Source organism: Aquarana catesbeiana, linkage group LG08 (assembly GCF_042186555.1).
Source record: "Aquarana catesbeiana isolate 2022-GZ linkage group LG08, ASM4218655v1, whole genome shotgun sequence".
NCBI classification, from domain to species: Eukaryota; Metazoa; Chordata; class Amphibia; order Anura; family Ranidae; genus Aquarana; species Aquarana catesbeiana.
In genome coordinates this window covers 164426194-164443741 of record NC_133331.1, presented here as the reverse complement: position 1 = coordinate 164443741, position 17548 = coordinate 164426194, and the positions used below count along the sequence as shown (strand labels likewise).

Here is a 17548-nt window from a genome sequence, read left to right as displayed (position 1 = left end):
ATGAGAAGAAAATAAATTGAATAAATGGTGGCCATGCAATGTACACTGGCTAGGCCCTGAGGCCTGGTAGCAAAAATTGCCCCGGACTTGGCCAAAAGGATTGGCACATAGAGGTGCAGTGCAGAAAAAGTTTTAGTGCTGTGACCATGTGCCTGTTCACAAGTATTACTGAGAGCACCCCTGGGGCAACCACTCCCAGGTGGCAGACACCATGGACTCTCTGCCTTCCCAGCCCATGGCCAGACAAGTTAGACCCATTCAAATCAGGAGGCACTGGGCCCCTTCAGTCTCCCGTGGGAAAGTACTCCTGTGCCCCACATTCTGTGGGCTCCCCAATTTCTGTTCCAGCCGGTGCTAGCCTTCAGAGCCCTATCATACCAGGAGACATACTGTACAGCCAGCCATTCCTACCATAAGACTCTTATTGTAGTGGATGCCTAATATCTATTTTGTATCTTGGTGCAGACTTCTGACAAAAGCAGTGAGCCAATCCCAAGTAGGAATTTAGACTTGGGGGCATTCTGTATACTATTGGTGTTCATAACATTCTAGGCTTGCAAAATTGCAAGGAAGCAACATTTTTTGACATTTGTAGAAAACTAGAACCCCTGCAGTTGAAATGGATGATTTTTATAGCTGAACTTTAGGAAAAACAAACGTACCAACACTGTCAGGATGTTGGAGAACAAATCTATTGCATATATCTGAGTATACTGTATCCTGGATTATTGATCGTGCAAGTTCAATAAGGTTGTCATTGCTGCTTTTTTAGGTAGTTTGATATTCAGTGAGCATGAAAATGGTAATTAGACCAACTGTAGTAAGGCAATGTAGTTCACTATAGGGAAAAATGCATTCCTGTGTGAAGCATTGAACTGGTTATATGGTGTTACTATCTGACCATTTATTAACATTAGGTTTGTTTAAGTAAAATGTATGATACCCCTTTTTTTAGGGGTAGTTATGGTCACTTGTACTAATATACAATTTATTTTGTTGTTCTGTGACATATGTCTCCTTTGTTTTTTTATTTTTGTGCCAGTGCCCCCACACTACTTCCAACACTTGGACCACACAGGCAAAAGGGTGGATTGCTATGATAGGCCTGAGCTGTCTATGGGAAGTTATGAGTTCACTGCAACTGTTGACTACTGCAAGGTAAAGCCATTTTAGATGTTTAGAGAACCAATTTGTCTTCCACCTATTCACAGTATCAGATTTCCGTTTTGTAGCTATGAGAGAAGAATAATTTAGTCTTTCACTGGCTCAGTATTCAAATCGGGTTTTCTCTTTGGAGCATTCCACAGTAGGATTGAATCTGGGAAGCACTGCAAGTGTTCTTGTGTGTTTCGACTTTGGCAAATTGCTGTGTTCCGCACCATATACTGTAAATAAACAGATTTTCATTTTTAATGTCGACGTGACTTAATGACAAATGTTTGTGTTTTTTTTTTTTTATGCCCACAGAATAACAAATGCCCAAATCCTCCGGCTTTTATTTTTATGATTGACGTGTCATATAATGCTGTAAAGAGCGGGTTGGTATCATTGGTGTGTGAGGAGCTGAAGCAACTAATTGACTACCTACCCAGGTGAGTTGATAATGCAGAGTAGTTTAGTATTCATAGGGCACACATACAAAAGTTGCTTATGTTACAAATCATCCTTCAGGTTTTGCATGAAAGCGGTACACTGTCGACATTAAAGAGGAGCTGCAGCTACAATTCTAACATTTACCTGTCCAGGGACCCAGCGCTGTCCTCACCTGAGCCAATTTTTTAATCTGCTTTAAGTCCATACGCTAGCATCTCATGTAAGCGAAACCGGCAGTAAAGCAGTCAGGCTTTAAAGCCCGTTTCTCTCTGTGCATGCATGAGCCATGCTGCGCTTTGAACGGTCCTGCAGTCTTCTATGAACTACTAACCCCCATCCACCATTACAGAGAGGCGGACTTGTTTGTAGTCCAAATCAGGAGAGCAGTCTAGGGTGACAACCTTGCTCCTTCATAGATACAGTAGTATGAGGGTGAGTTGTCACTCAAGGACAGGAAGTGTGTTACTGGCAGGATGACCAGATAAAAATAAATGAAACAAAGCCTGAAAAAAGAGAACCATTACATCCACCTCATCTAAGTATTGGTAAGCTGCAATATAACATTTTTATTCTTGGGCTTAGATACTCTGTAAGCTTTGCAATCTGTAAGAGCATATCTGCATATAGTGACAGTTTTTCTATAGTGGTCCCAAGAATTTCAAAATAAAGGGCACTCTGATATGCAAATATTGACTTCAATTTTGCAATCTGAATTTGACCCGCCATAAAAAGCACAAAATAACTATTATACTGCACTAAACTAACACCATAAAAGTTCAAATTCTAGTATAGTCCAAAACACAGATCAGTTGCAAAAATGGAGTATGACAGCCTAGGAGTCCTGTTACTTCCACAAATTCACTGGGTATTGAAACAAAAAAAGCATGCAAGACCCTAGCTCAGTAAATCCTTTTTATTGGAATCCAAAAAACACCAAATCAATGCACAGACATTTAGATGAATGTAATAGGCCATCCCAATAGTAATAGGTAAAGTCAAATGGAGCACTGTAATCCCCAGTGAACCAGTCAGGATCCATCCTGCACAAGTAGGCTGAATGGTGCTGAGGGCCCTTCTGTGCGTGTGCAGTCCGACTACTAAACCAAAAGAACCTGTGAGAGGTTAATAGTGCAAGCCCTACCTCTCAGTGGTGACTGTGAAACACAGCTAAGACAGCAGTTGCTGGGGCTGACAATATAAGTGGCTAGAATAAAAACTAAAGCCACTAACCACACTGAGAGAAGCTAGCCGCCGCACAGCATTACAGAGGGGAAGACCGTTGCCATGACTATGTGTTTCAGGGGCGTGTCCCCCTTTTATCAAGGCTAATGCCTAATGACTAAACTGGCTCCTATATATCACCACTTTGCTTTTTGACTTATTCACCTCATATTGGGCATACCGTGTCTACTACTCCTCCAATACTCCATTTTAAAAACGTATTTGATATATACAGTATGTTTCATAAAAACAGAATTAAACTATACAATGAATATACTTAAAATCCTGCAAAAAAAAAAGGAAGCAACCATAGTTAAAAAAAATGCATATTCACTACACTTAGGCTCCTTTCACACTGGGGCGGTGGGAGCGTCGGCGGTACAACAGCGCTATTTTTAGCGCTCCTGTACCGTTGTTCTTGCAGCTGTATTCGGCAGCTAGCGGTGCCGTTTTAACCCCCGCTGGCGGCCGAAAAAGGGTTAAAATCCCTCGTACAGCGCGGTATTGCCGCGGTATAGCCGCGCTGTCCCATTGATTTCAATGGGCAGGAGCGGTTTAGGAGCGGTGAATACACCGCTCCTTCACCACTCCAAAGAAGCGGTTTGCAGGGCTTTCACACTGAACAAACAGCGGAGGGTGTTTAGGGGCGGTTTGCAGGCGGTATTTTTAGCGCAATACCGCCTGCAAACCGCCCCAGTGTGAAAGGGGTCTTAGTGACAAGCACAATAAATTCTATATTAATCTGTTGCAGCTACTGTGGCAAATAAAGACAAACATTGTTGCACAAAAATAGGTAGGAAAAAAAACTATATATATATATATATATATATTATGGAAATGTTATGAAAAAGGCTACAGGAATAGTGTATGAGAGCTATATTGAACGAGGAACTGGCGATCAGTACGATTTATTTAACACTTTTATAACGAATATATATTTTTTTGTTTTATTCCCTACCACCGTTTTGTGCAACAATGTTTCTCTTTATTTGCTACAGTAGCTGCACACGGCTGTTAACCACTTCCCTACCGGGCCAATTCTGACATTTCTCTCCTACATGTAAAAATCATATTTTTTTTGCTAGAAAATTACATAGAATCCCCAAACATTATATATGTTTTTTTTAGCAAAGACCCTAGAGAATACAGTGGCGGTTGTTGCAACTTTTTATCTCACACAGTATTTGCGCAGGAATTTTTCGAACACGTTTTTTTGGGGAAAAAAAACAGTTTTGTGTTTAAAAAACAAAACAAAACCGTAAAGTTAGCCCAATGTTTTTGCATTTTGTGAAAGATGACGTTACGCCGAGTAAATGGATACCTAACATATCACGCTTCAAAATTGCACACGCTCGTGGAATGGCGCCAATGTTCGGTACTTAAAAATCCCCATAGGCGACGCTTGAAATTTTTTTACTGGTTACATGTTTTGAGTTACAGAGGAGGTCTAGGGACAAAATGATTGCTCTCGCTCCAACGTTCGCGACGTTACCTCACATGTATGGTTTGAACACCGTTTTCATATGTGGGCGGGACTTACTTAAAATTTGATCACTTTTATTCCTATTACAAGGAATATAAACATCCCTTGTATTAGCAATATGACATGTCAGGTGCTCTTAATAGTGAGATTTGGGGTCAATAAGACCCCATATCTCACCACTAGGCTGGGAAGCCTGAAATAGAAAAATAAAACGATCACCGCTTCCCAGCCGAAGCAGCGCCGTTTTTTTGAATGGAGAGACCGGGGGTGACGTCATAACATCGTGCCCGGCCTCCGGCGACCATCTGGTCTGCTGGAAATCTCTATGATCTACATCCGGCGCTGGCGGATCCGCTCTCCGCCTCACCGATCGTAACGGTGAGTCAGAACAAGCACCGGAGGACGTCCCCTCTCGCCTCCCATAGGAACGATCAAGCGGCGGAACGGCCGCTATGATCATTCCTGTGGTGTAGAGATTCGCCGGCTGAAACCGGCAATATCTGAATGATGTCTGTAACTACAGGCATCATTCAGATATACCCGCCCAGGACGTCATATGACGGTGGGCGGGCGGGAAGTGGTTAAACATGTAACACGTTTTATACAAGTTTTGTTTTTTAATACAGATTTTATTGTGCATATCACTTTTTTTTTTTTTTTTTTGCAGTATTATAAGTGTACCTTTTTTGTATACATTGCATAGTTTGCTTATTTCTGGTTTTATGAAATATATATCTAAATATGTTCTTATAGTTGATTACAAAGCAAAGTTTATATATAGGAGCCAGTTTTGTCATTCCATAGACTTAATAAAGGGAGGAAAATCAGGAAATGCCCCCCGAAACACGTCACGGCAACTGTCTAGCCCTCTGTAGTCCCGTGCGGTGGCCAGCTTCTGTTTTCACTCTAGCTACCAGTTGCCAACCCCAGCACATTTGTCTAGCTGTGTTTCAGACACTCTGCAGTCACCACTGAGAGGCACGGAATGCACTGTTAACTTCTCACAGACTCTTTCAGCTTAATATCCAGACTGGACAGGCACATGAATGCCCTCGGCCTCGTTCAGCTGGTTTATCAGCCTACTCGTGCAGGAGGGGTCCTGATTGGTTCACCAGGGATTACAAGGCTCCATTTGGCTTCACCTATTACTATTTTTTTTTTTTTTAAGGGTAAATTTTATTTATTTTCAGAACACAACAAACAACAAAGAAAACAAACATGTATATGGAGCGAACATCACTCAAACCATTACAAAATATGGTAAACTGGTATACATTTAGTGGATACATAGCAACCTAAAGGTCAAATGATTATTTTGCTTAATTGAAACCAATCAGTGATCAGGAGCTTCATTCAATCTTTCAAGGAGCAGGTGGTATGTAACTTTCGGAGCTGACTCAAGAGCCCCAAATCTTTAGGAATTTTTTTGGGCATCCTCTGGCTTCATACGCCATCTTATATAAAGGTATAGCATGATTAATGGTAGTGAGCCAAAAGGCTATAGTGGGCGAGAATTGAGACTTCCAATGGATGGTTATTGATTTCTTAGCATAAAACAATACTATGCGCATAAAGCTTTGTACATTTTTAGATATACCTTCATCATTAATATATCCCAGTAAACACCGTAGAGGATTACAGATATTGGGTATCTGAGTTAGGGAGCTGATGAAGGCCGTGCACTCCCACATCAGATGAAAGAATGTGCCATCAGCCATGCCGCATTGAGAGCACAATGCAGAGGGTAATCTATTTAATGTATACAGTAAACATGCTGTAAAGTAGGATCTGTATAGCAATTTCGTCTGTATCACCTTGTCACAGGAAGAAATGACAGGGCACCTGGAGGGGAAGAACTTCCTGCCAGATGTCCTCCGTCAATTCAGGGATGTCAGCACTCCATTTATTGGCCGTACTGCTGAGCCTGTGAGTTGTAGAATGTAAGAGGGTCCTATAATATGTTGAAACTAGTTTGGTGTGAGAAGAGTCAGTCAGTAATCGTTCTAGCGGAGGAAGTTGAACAACTATGTTACGAAGGCCAAACTGCGTTGCCACAGTGTGGCGTATCTGCAAATATAGGAAGTAGGCCATACGGGGTAGATTATATTCCTGAAGAAATTCCTCAAAAGGGCGGAACATGTTTTTCAAAAATAAATGCATGATTGTTTTCACCCCCCGTTTAGACCAGAATCCCCCATTAGTTCTGCGGGAGAATTCTTGTAAATTCGGATTTCCCCATAGTGGGGTATTTGGTGAGTATATATTTCATTCATTGGATGACAGCATTTTAGTGAGCCTAAAAATCTGTAAGGTCATTGCTAGGATAGTTGTACCTCTCTCCCTCTAAGGGACATACGGTGAATCAGGTTTTGAAGGGACTCATAGAAGGTAAGTATAGCTGCCTCCAGGGCAGTGGCCGCATTGTTGGCTTCAGGATAAAGCCACCAGTGCCCATGGGCCAACTGCGAGGCGATATAGGTTTGAAGGCAGGGTAAAGCCATCCCGCCCTCCACTACTGGCAGCTGTAGGGTGTTTTTAGGATATACAAAAATCGTGGTAAAAAGATAATTTTAAAAATGTTTATTCTACCTAGTAATGTCAGAGGGAGATTGGTTCTCAGTCTTCCGATAAGAGGATCTAGGTTAATTTTGATATAGGAGGAGATTGGGTGTTTTATCATAACCCCCAAATATCGGAAGGAGCTGACTATTTGTAATGGACAAGAGGGAGGTAGCACTATCGATGTTGCTTGGTCTATCATAAATAGAAGAGATTTGTCCCAGTTGACCTGGAACCCAGAGAAGTGACCAAACCTCCGAATAATTTCCAGTAGGGCTGGGAGAGGCGATTGAGGATCCGACATAATTTAACATGTCATCAGCGTACAGAGACACCTTTTTCCTCCAGACCCTCAATCGCCAGTCCCACAACCTCCCCACTGGATCTTATCAGCGCCGCCAGAGGTTCTATTGCCAACCCAAACTCGCCTATTACTATTGAGATGGCCCGTTACACTCCTCTAAATGTGAATTTTTTTGTTTTGAATTCAAATAGAAACTATTTACTGCGCTACAGTTTAATACTTTTCTTTTTTGTTTCTTCAAACTTGGCCCATCTCCTGCATAACATTGTTTGTCAGTGAGTCTGCCCATCACATCAATTGGTCAATAGTGAGGCATAAGAGGGAGTGGAGCCAGTGTGAAAATCCTGGATGCAGTTGATGATTTGCATACTACAGTTTCTTGGTTTCAGCGCCCCTCGGTTGCACGAAAATTCACTCGGGGTGCTTGCTGTTGCTTAGGAGCAGCAAATGACAAGTCTTCATTTCACCAAATGCATATATTTCTGAAGGTGCAGACCATAAAGCAAGAGCTTGCAACCCCAACATATTTTTAGATTTCCTAGTAATTGCAGGAAAATGAACACAGGAAGTCATGAAAATATAGATAAGCACATAAAGAAAAATACTAATTGGTGAATTATAAGCTTTGGATGTGTGGCTGCAGTATTCTCTTTTGAAGCAAATAGGAATGTGCACTATCCCTCCCTTCTAGATTGTAAGCTCTAACAAGCAGGGCATTCTGATCCCTCCTGTATTGAGTTGTATTGTAACTGTACTGTCTGCCCTCATGTTGTAAAGCACTGTGCAAACTGTTGGCACTATATAAATCCTGTATAATAATTATTTCAAGTTTGTATAGTGGCCACATTTATCATCGACAGTTGTGTTTATGGTGGAACGGAAACGTGGTTGGACAATAATTTTAAATTCCCCTGTTCTAACTGAAAACATAAGTGTGGCTTTCTATACTGTTGATTAGGTCTCCTCTTTTATCACCAGTTTGTGCTTAGTTAGACATTTCACCAGATGACCAAAATAGTTAATACAGTATACAAGCACATTTGACCTGGGAATCTTACATGGATTAATTTCTTATTTTTTTTTTTCTTTCAGGGAAGGAAACATGGAAGACTCAGTGATACGAGTGGGCTTTGTAACCTATAACAAAGTGCTCCATTTCTATAATGTGAAAAGCTCATTGGCCCAGCCACAAATGATGGTGGTATCAGATGTGGCTGATATGTTTGTCCCTTTGCTGGATGGCTTCCTTGTAAATGTAAATGAATCCAGGGCGGTCATCACTAGGTAATAAACACTTTACATTTTTATTAAAGTTGCATTTAGTTTGAAAAAATGCTGGCAGTTTTAAAAAACCAATAGTACATTATACCCATTATAGTTGATACAGCAGGTTTAGTGTTCCATTCAGTTATGGTTACTTTGCACGCTCTTGCAAACTTATTTCCCTGTTTTTTATGCCAGCAAGAAAAAGGCATGCACACATTTCAGATCATATATTTCTGCTGACTTCAGCCTGTTTGAATTTCTAGAAAACATCACCTCATTGAAGATGCCAATACTAGGGTGCTACATAAATACCTACCTCTTTTGTCTGTCACCTTACAGAGCCAACAGCCCCAATACAAACCTGATTTTTATTTTCAGTGGTTGCATGACATAGCCTTATATAGCTGACTTTTAACTGCACTTGTGCCCAGACTATGGACATTTAAACTAATCACTTTACATTCTTATTTATTGAGGAATACAGGAAGTCTTTTTTGGGTTCCATTTCCCTCTACAGTAGGATTAGCAAAAACTATCAGTCCAGGATGACCCTTCCCAGCATGCCTCAGTGTTTTGCTAATGGCCTAGGAGGATGGGAGCCTTTTTTAGTTCTGCTATGTTAAAGTGGATGTACACCCTCACATACCCAGTGAAGTGAACAGCCTCAGATGATACACAGGGATGAAACGAATCCCCCTACATAAATTTTACATGTATATCTGCTGTCTTCAGCTTTATATATTCTTTATAAAGTTCAGATGGTGTTAGGAGATCTTTCTCTTCCTGTTCAGCACTTTAGTGAAGCCTGGGCATACAGTCAAGACAGCTGATTGGAGGAAAGGCACACACCCCTCTCCTCCTAGGTAGAGACTTTCAGCTCTGTTTGTTGAATAGTTCAGCACCCTGCTAATCTATTTATAGTATCTTCCCCAACACAAACCTCAGGCTGCTTTTATCATTGACTGAGAACTTGTCAGAAGTTATCAGGCTGATAACAGAAGAATGGAGCAGGAGACAGCTACTGGACATAGTGCTTTGAATAGAGATAAGAAAACCCTGCAGATATGTGCCTAGCTCAAATTTTCATGAATCGGGTTTACATCCACTTTAAACACCAACATATTCTTGCTAGAACTTTATTTTCATGTTCTACCAGTTGTACATTTTGGCCTCACCTGCTGCCAGCTTCTGACATAAGGTCCTACAGGCAGCTCTTAAAGGGGCAAATAGCCCCTTATTGACTGTTATTTTCTTGAGTCCTGTTAACGTATTTTGTGGTGTTGCTCACCCCAAAGTTGGACTGCTTTTGGACATCCTGAAGGTCAATTTCTATTATTCCTAACAAGCAGTGAAAGAGCTTTAAAGCAGGCCACCCCTGACCCCTCTAGCTGATTTTATTGTGAAGTAACGCATTCTCAATTATCCCTCCTAAGATTACAACAAAGACTCAAAGGGCTTCTTCACACGAGTCCCCTACAAAGTGAAGAACTGTTTGTTAAAGAGGGAGTCCACCTGAAAAAAAAAATATTAAAAGCCAGCAGCTACAAACACTGCAGCTGCTGACTTTTAATAAAGGGACACTTGCCTGTCCAGGGGTCCAGCGATGTCGGAAGCCGAGCAATAACTCGGCTCTCGGCTGTTGCCGCCATCATTCTCGCTGAGTAAATAAGGAAGTGAAGTGTTGTGGCTTCACTTTCCGGTTCCCTACTGCGCGTATGCAAGTCGCGCTGCACGTCCTAAGTGGTCCCCGCAATCTCCTGGGACCTGCGTGTTTCCCAGGAGACAGCGGGGGGGGGGGGGGGGGTGCGGGAGTGGGCGTGACTCCCGCAGGAGTCTATTCCCGGAAGTGGGTGCAGATACCTGTCTAATACAGGTATCTGCACCCCCCTGAAAGGTGCCAATTGTGGCACCTGAGGGGGGGAGGAATAAGATGAGCCAAAGTTCCACTTTTGGGTGGAACTCCGCTTTAATTCTTTGTACCAGGTTGTGTTTGCTTGCAGTCAGCCTGTACTAGAGAATGGATATGCATCGTTTGTACAAACTTGCCCACACAAACGAGTTTGAAAAGTACACGAGGCATGGCCCCCGACACATAGCCAGTTTGTTCAGGGCTGTGCACCTATTCCTTCAAACTCAACCAACCCTGCTGAATTAATTTCTTAACAATGCCTATAGATAGAGTTGAGGACTTGTTTTAAAGTCTACCTCTGTTACTGCTTAGAGTTTATAAAAATTTTAATGGGCATTATCTGGCCACAGACTGAATTTATCCCCGTTTACTGCTGGAGCCATTTTTGTGTTTTTCTGGATACATGTTTAAAAGATCATTTTAGGCCTGAAGATAAGTTAAAACTCACTAACATAATATATTTTCTAAAAGCAGACACCCTGAAGAATAAAATGGTTTGGAGTTTTGATGTTGCGCGGTATTCACATAACAGTTTATCAAGCACAAAATTATAGTAAGAAACACTCTAAAGTTAATTTTAGGGCAAACGAACACTATTACCCAGTCTTTTTTGTACAAGGTAAAAGATGAGGTTGCGCCGAGTAAGTACATACATACCCAACATGCCATTTTTCAAAATAGGGTATGGAAAATTGGGTAACTTCAGTACCCTGTATTTTCCTTCTGCAACACTTTTTAAAACCGCAAAAGAGTTAACCATTAATGTTGGCCCAAGAATTAGTGCTATCACTATGACATGTGCGATATGGGGAGAGGAGGGTTTCCAAGTGCTTGGGTGCGACTATATTTTTAGGTTTTTTTTGTTTTTTTTTGTTTTTTTTTGTTTTGTTTTTTTTTTTTCAATAAAACTTTATATCACATGGGGTACAAAAAGAAGTCCCCTATGTAACATAAACACTTTGACAGGTTCTCGTTTTTGAGACTTCATGGGTCTTTTAAACCCCTGATGGCTCACCTGCCTTCTGTTGAAGCTAATGGAGCGCAAATGGCACTCCATTAGCTTCTTCCCTGGCAGCAGTTGCCATGGAAATTGACAACAGAGACCGAAAGTCATGTTATTCAAGTTGATTTCAGGTTTTTGCAGCTAGGGAAGACCAAAGAACGAATATTTGCTGGTCTCTCAGCCCCCATCCGAAATGCTGGTTTCAGGCCCGCAGGTGAAACATTGGAGCCTGAGTAGCATAGCTGAGGGGGGCGTATGAGGAGGGGTTAACGTTAATGTTTTTATCCTGCACTGGAGTATGACAACTGATAGCTGATTGCCTTGGGCATCAACTTGCCTTTCTTCCCAGTTCTATTTTCTTGTAGAAAGCTTTCTTTCAGTAAACAAAGATCAATACATTTTGCCTCTTTTCTTTGTTGTGGAGTTATTGTTTTTGTAAAACATGGACTGTACATTTCTTACCCATTCTCTCAAAGAAAAGCAACAATGATTTATTGACATTTGGTTAGGGTTCCTTCACATTCGGCATAAGCCATTCATTTTTGGTGGAGTACATTTAGGAGCTTATGTGTTGACTGAAATTTCAATGCAAAATTACGTTTTTGTTTTTTTTTTATCTCCGTTAGTTTGCTTGACCAGATTCCAGAACTGTTTGCAGACACAAGAGAAACTGAGACTGTTTTTGGCCCAGTCATCCAGGCTGGTTTAGAAGCACTGAAGGTAGGATTTGTCAGTTTGCTTGAAACCTTTTGTTAGAAAATTCCAGTCCTGCAACAACTTGTAACATTTATGTGTTTTCTGTTTAGTCTGCTGATTGTGCTGGGAAGCTCTTTCTTTTCCACACTACTCTCCCTATTGCTGAGGCCCCAGGGAAGGTCAAGAACAGGGATGATAAGAAACTCCTCAATACAGATAAGGAAAAGGTAATGTTTATTGAAACATTTCATGTAATTTTTTTTTAATTGAATTTAGTATTGAATGAAAGTATATTGACAAATGTCCTTGTGAAATTTCCTAGATTTCTCTAGTGTCCTATATAAATTCTTGCAGCCCTGGTCCCAGCTGCATGTTCAGTATGTCAGCAGACTCAGGTGTAATTAGAGGCAGCTCTTTGCTCACGTGAGTTACCGTTAAAGCATCATCTTTAAGCTTCGTTATGCCCCCTCCTATTTTGAAACCCAAAGGCTTTCCGCATCCATTTTTACTATAAATAATACACTTTATATCTTATACTGAATATGATGGATGGACCAACAGGTGTAGTTAGAGGCAGGGCAACTGTTGTTCAAGAGCTGCATGATGGACTACCTCCAGTTTTTGAGCTCCCAGGGCAATCTACAGCAGAAGTTTTTTTGCCCTTTTTTTTTTTTTTTTTTTTTTTTTAAATTAGATCACAGGTTCACTTTAAATATATATGAATTGTTATCCTTATGGGATTTAGAGGATTAAATCATCCATTAAAACTATTTTGAGTGAAAGGACTGTTTAGAATAAGTATTAGGGTCCTCCTGTTTTAAACCCAGTCGTAGATGGTTTGAATCTGGGCCATTTCAGCCGGGACCGTCTGAGATTCGAACCATCTAAGGGCAGGTTGATTGTACACAAGCTGATCCATCAATCGATTTGGGGTACAACCAGCATGTTGTGTATTCGACATAGGATTATTGACAGCAGCTACAGCCGCTAGCAATAATCACTGTGTTCTCCTGGCAGGGGTGGCTCCCCCTCCTTTTGGGAGAACACAATAGCTCTGCGGGAGGGAAATCCGTGGTTGCAGCAAAGAAAATCTCATAATCTATGACCTGCCTAAATATATATGTGATGGCTGCGCTTAGGACGATAATTAGGTATGCAGCCCCCCTGAAAGGAGCTTCCCTAGGGATCCTCCAACTGGTTACAAATATATCTACAATGCGGTGTGGCGCTCCCTAATGGGTTATATGGGATAAGCAACTGTATGGAGGAGGGGGTTAACTACTATCTTAATTGGTGATCGTGTCCCTCCTATATCCTAATTAAGTGATAGTTACAAACTAAATAATACCCTAGTGAAAGTTTATAAATATCAACATTCAGTTGTGCCAAAGTGTAGGCTTCTCTAGGTGATAAGAGAAATCGTGATAAATAACGTGCACGTTACCATATAGTTACTACTATTATTGGAGAGAGTGAAACTAAAAAACTCTATTGGTCCCCTATAAATAATAGTGATGTGCCATCAAAAAGAAAATACTCATATAACATTGTGGGTTTGCACTGTACGAGGCCATAAACTGCACCTCTACATATCAATTCAAACATATACACATAACGTCAAACAGGATCATATAGTGTTCATAGTCCATAAAGTAATACATTTCTACAAAAATCGTGTTCAAATTTCTTCAAACAAGACCGTGACTGGGGTACTCTCAAACTTTCTTGGTGACTTTTGTGCTCCCCCTCAAGGGTCCCCACTCACCAAATCCAATCACCCCAAAGAGGCAAAAAGCGTATAAGTATGTCCTCCACGATCTCCTCACCACCGTAGTTGTTTAAGGCACCCAGGGTAGTCTCCGGTCTCCGTGTGGATAGTTAGGTTGTATTCATGGTGACTCCTGTAATAAGTTGAAGCTCAGATCCAGCCTCTTTGCAAAATTACCATATTTGCAAGCAAGAAATCTTGGAATTTCGGCACAATCTTTTCCAATGTATGACACCTGGTCACCAAGAAAGTTTGAGAGTACCCCAGTCACGGTCTTGTTTGAAGAAATTTGAACACGATTTTTGTAGAAATGTATTACTTTATGGACTATGAACACTATATGATCCTGTTTGACGTTATGTGTATATGTTTGAATTGATATGTAGAGGTGCAGTTTATGGCCTCGTACAGTGCAAACCCACAATGTTGTTATATGTTATTTTCTTTTTGATGACACATCACTATTATTTATAGGGGACCAATAGAGTTTTTTAGTTTCACTCTCTCCAATAATAGTAGTAACTATATGGTAACGTACACGTTATTTATCACGATTTCTCTTATCACATAGAGAAGCCTACACTTTGGCACAACTGAATGTTGATATTTATAAACTTTCACTAGGGTATTATTTAGTTTGTAACTATCACCTAATTAGGATATAGGAGGGACACGATCACCAATTCAGATAGTAGTTAACCCCCTCCTCCATACAGTTGCTTATCCCATATGACCTGCCTAAGCCTCCACTACATATGCTTATTTGGTTCTGGAAAATTCAAATCAATGAAATCAGTGAGGCAAGCACCAGTATATGACCTTTCTGTACAATATTTACAGATCACTTAAGGAGTAACATCTGCCTTTGTAAACCTCTGTATTTTTTACGGTCTAATGAAAATGGAACTATGCCTTCTGTCTTTTTCTGCAGAGCTTATTCCAGCCTCAGACGACTTTCTATAACAACCTGGCCAAGGATTGCGTTGCCCAGGGCTGCTGTGTGGATCTATTCCTGTTTCCAAATCAGTTTGTGGATGTGGCCACACTTGGTGTTGTTCCTTTCCAGACTGGGGGTTCAGTTTACAAGTATACTTTCTTCCAGGTAGCTATTTAAATATGCACGCATGTAATTATCTGCTTTTAACAGTCTCTACATTCTATACTGTATATCTAAAAAATATTTGTCTTGTGTAGTGTTGCTGGAATGCAGGTATCCATGGCGCTGTTAGAAGACAGAATAGAGCTGTATTATCACACTATGTACCTTGTACAAAATCACTAGCTATTGATTTCCGTTATTGATAGAACCTTATTTAAATAGAACTGCAGTAATATTTTGATCTTTTCTCTGGCAGATTGAGACTGACAGAGAGCGATTCCTAAACGATCTGCGCCGGGATGTACAGAAAGACATAGGATTTGATGCAGTCATGAGGGTCAGGACTAGCACAGGTGAGTACTTTGATTAGCACATTAATTTAATTGTGTTCTGTGTGCTACCAGAATGAGGATTCCCTTTTTAGAGCAGAATGTTGGTAAAGAGAATTTCTAAATTTGTAGGACTTTTTATATACTATGTTGGTATCTTGTTTTGTGACTGCTAAAGAGGTGTAAACTTTTACCAAAACAAGTGCTATAGTTAGTTTCTTTCTTTTCAGGCATTCGTGCAACTGACTTCTTTGGTGCTTTCTACATGAGTAACACCACTGATGTAGAGCTGGCTGGGCTGGACTGTGATAAAACCATAACTGTGGAGTTCAAGCATGATGACAAACTGAATGAAGACACAGGAGCCCTTCTTCAGGTACAATTCAGCCATTTTGCCTTCTATAGCTGGAGTTGCTTGTCTACACAAATGTGTATCTAAAACATATCGTGAATTCTAGTAATGAAACTGACTTGTTGGTGTGAAAAGACACTCTTAAGGATTTTCACTAGTTAAATATCAGGTTTGCACATAAAACCTCTTTTGGTTTACAGTGCATCCTGAAAGTATTCACAGCGCTTCACTTTTTTCACAATTTGTTACAGCCTTATTCCAAAATGGATTAAATGCATTATTTTCCTCAAAATTCTACAAACAATACCCTATAATGACAACGTGAAGTGTGTTTTAAAACCTTTGCAAAATTATTAAAAGTAAAAAAACGAAAAAAATCACGTGTACATAAGTATTCACAGCCTTTGCTCAATACTTTGTTGAAGCCCATTTGGCCCCAGTTTGGCCTCAAGTCTGTTTGAATATGATGCTACAAGCTTGGCACACCTATTTTTGGGCAGTTTCTCCCAGTCCTCTTTACAGAACCTCTCAAGCTTCATCAGGTTGGATGGGGAGCGTCAGTGCACAGCCATTTTTGGATCTCTCAAACGGGTTCAAGTCTGGGCTCTGGCTTGGCCACGCGAGGACATTCACAGAGTTGTCCCTTAGCCACTCCTTTGTTATCTTGGCTGTGTGCTTGGGGTCGTTGTCCTGTTGGACGATGAGCCTTCGCAAAAAGTCTGAGGTCCAGGTTTTCGCCAAGGATGTGTCTGTACATTGCTGCATTCATCTTTCCCTCGATTCTAAATAGTCTCCTAGTTCCTGCCGCTGAAAAACACCCCCAGAGCATGATGCTGCCACCACCATTCTACACTGTAGGGATGGTATTGGCCAGGAGATGAGCGGTGCCTGGATCCCTCCAGACATGCCACTTGCCATTCAGGCCAAAGAGTTCAATCCTTGTATCATCAGACCAGAGAATTTTGTTTCCCCTGGTCTGAGAGTCCTTCAGGTGTCTTTTGGTAAACTCCAAGTGGGCTGTCATTTTGGCCTTTACTGAGGCGTGACTTTTGTCTGGCCACTCTACCATACAGGCCTGATTGGTGGAGTGCTGCAGAGATGGTTATTCTTCTGGAAAGTTCTCCCCTCTCCACAGAGAAATGCTGGAGCTCTGAGTGACCATCAGGTTCTTGGTCACCTCCCTGACTAAGGCCCTTCTCCACTGATAGCTCAGTTAGGCCAGGTGGCCGACTCTAGGAAGAGTCCTGGTGGTTCCAAACTACTTCCATTTATGAATGATGGAGGGCACTGTGCTCATTGGGACCTTCAATGCTGCAGACATTTTTCTGTACCCTTCTCCAGACCTGTGCCTCAATATAATCGTGTCTCAGAGGTCTACAGACAATTCCTTGGACTTTATGGCTTGGTTTGTGCTCTGACATGCACTGTCAACTGTGGGACCTTATAAAGACAGGTGTGTGCCTTTCCAAATCATGTCCAATCAACTGAATTTACCACAGGTGGACTCCAAGTTGTTATTTAAATTATTTTAATAAATTTGCAAAGATTTCAAACAAACTTATTTCATGTTGTCATTGTGGAGTATTTGTAGAATTTTGAGGAAAATAATTAATTTAATCCATTTTGGAATAAGGCTGTAACAAAATGTGGAAAGTGAATACTTTTCGCATGCACTGTATCTGTGCTAAGCCTGCTGCAGCTGTGCTTACACTTTTTGCCCTGCAGATAAACCGCATTGAAACTTCCCCCTGCACTCTGGCCATTTTGACCAGTTATAAGCACCTGTAATATTAAAGTAATACTAAAGGAGAATTGGAAAAAAAACACACATGTTATACTTGCCTGCTCTGTGCCCCCTCCTCTTCTTGGGTCCCCTGACGGCGCTCTTGGCTCCTTCCTCTCACCAAGTGCCCCGATAGCAAGTTGCTTGCTATGGGAGCAGTTTTGCGTGCTCACTTCCAAACCC

General features: G+C 41.1%; 1 protein-coding gene across 6 annotated transcripts in view; it reads left to right on the top strand.

The window, feature by feature from the left end:
* Window positions 1-17548, top strand: part of SEC24C (SEC24 homolog C, COPII coat complex component) — a 90728-nt gene that overhangs the window by 57447 nt on the left and 15733 nt on the right. For all 6 annotated transcript variants that reach the window (XM_073596677.1, XM_073596680.1, XM_073596679.1 and 3 more), the window contains 8 exons: window positions 1043-1158; window positions 1468-1592; window positions 8253-8444; window positions 11965-12058; window positions 12145-12261; window positions 14734-14904; window positions 15158-15254; window positions 15461-15606. In XM_073596677.1, coding sequence (XP_073452778.1) covers window positions 1043-1158; window positions 1468-1592; window positions 8253-8444; window positions 11965-12058; window positions 12145-12261; window positions 14734-14904; window positions 15158-15254; window positions 15461-15606 — 1058 coding nt within the window. The remainder of the gene's footprint in view (window positions 1-1042; window positions 1159-1467; window positions 1593-8252; window positions 8445-11964; window positions 12059-12144; window positions 12262-14733; window positions 14905-15157; window positions 15255-15460; window positions 15607-17548) is intronic.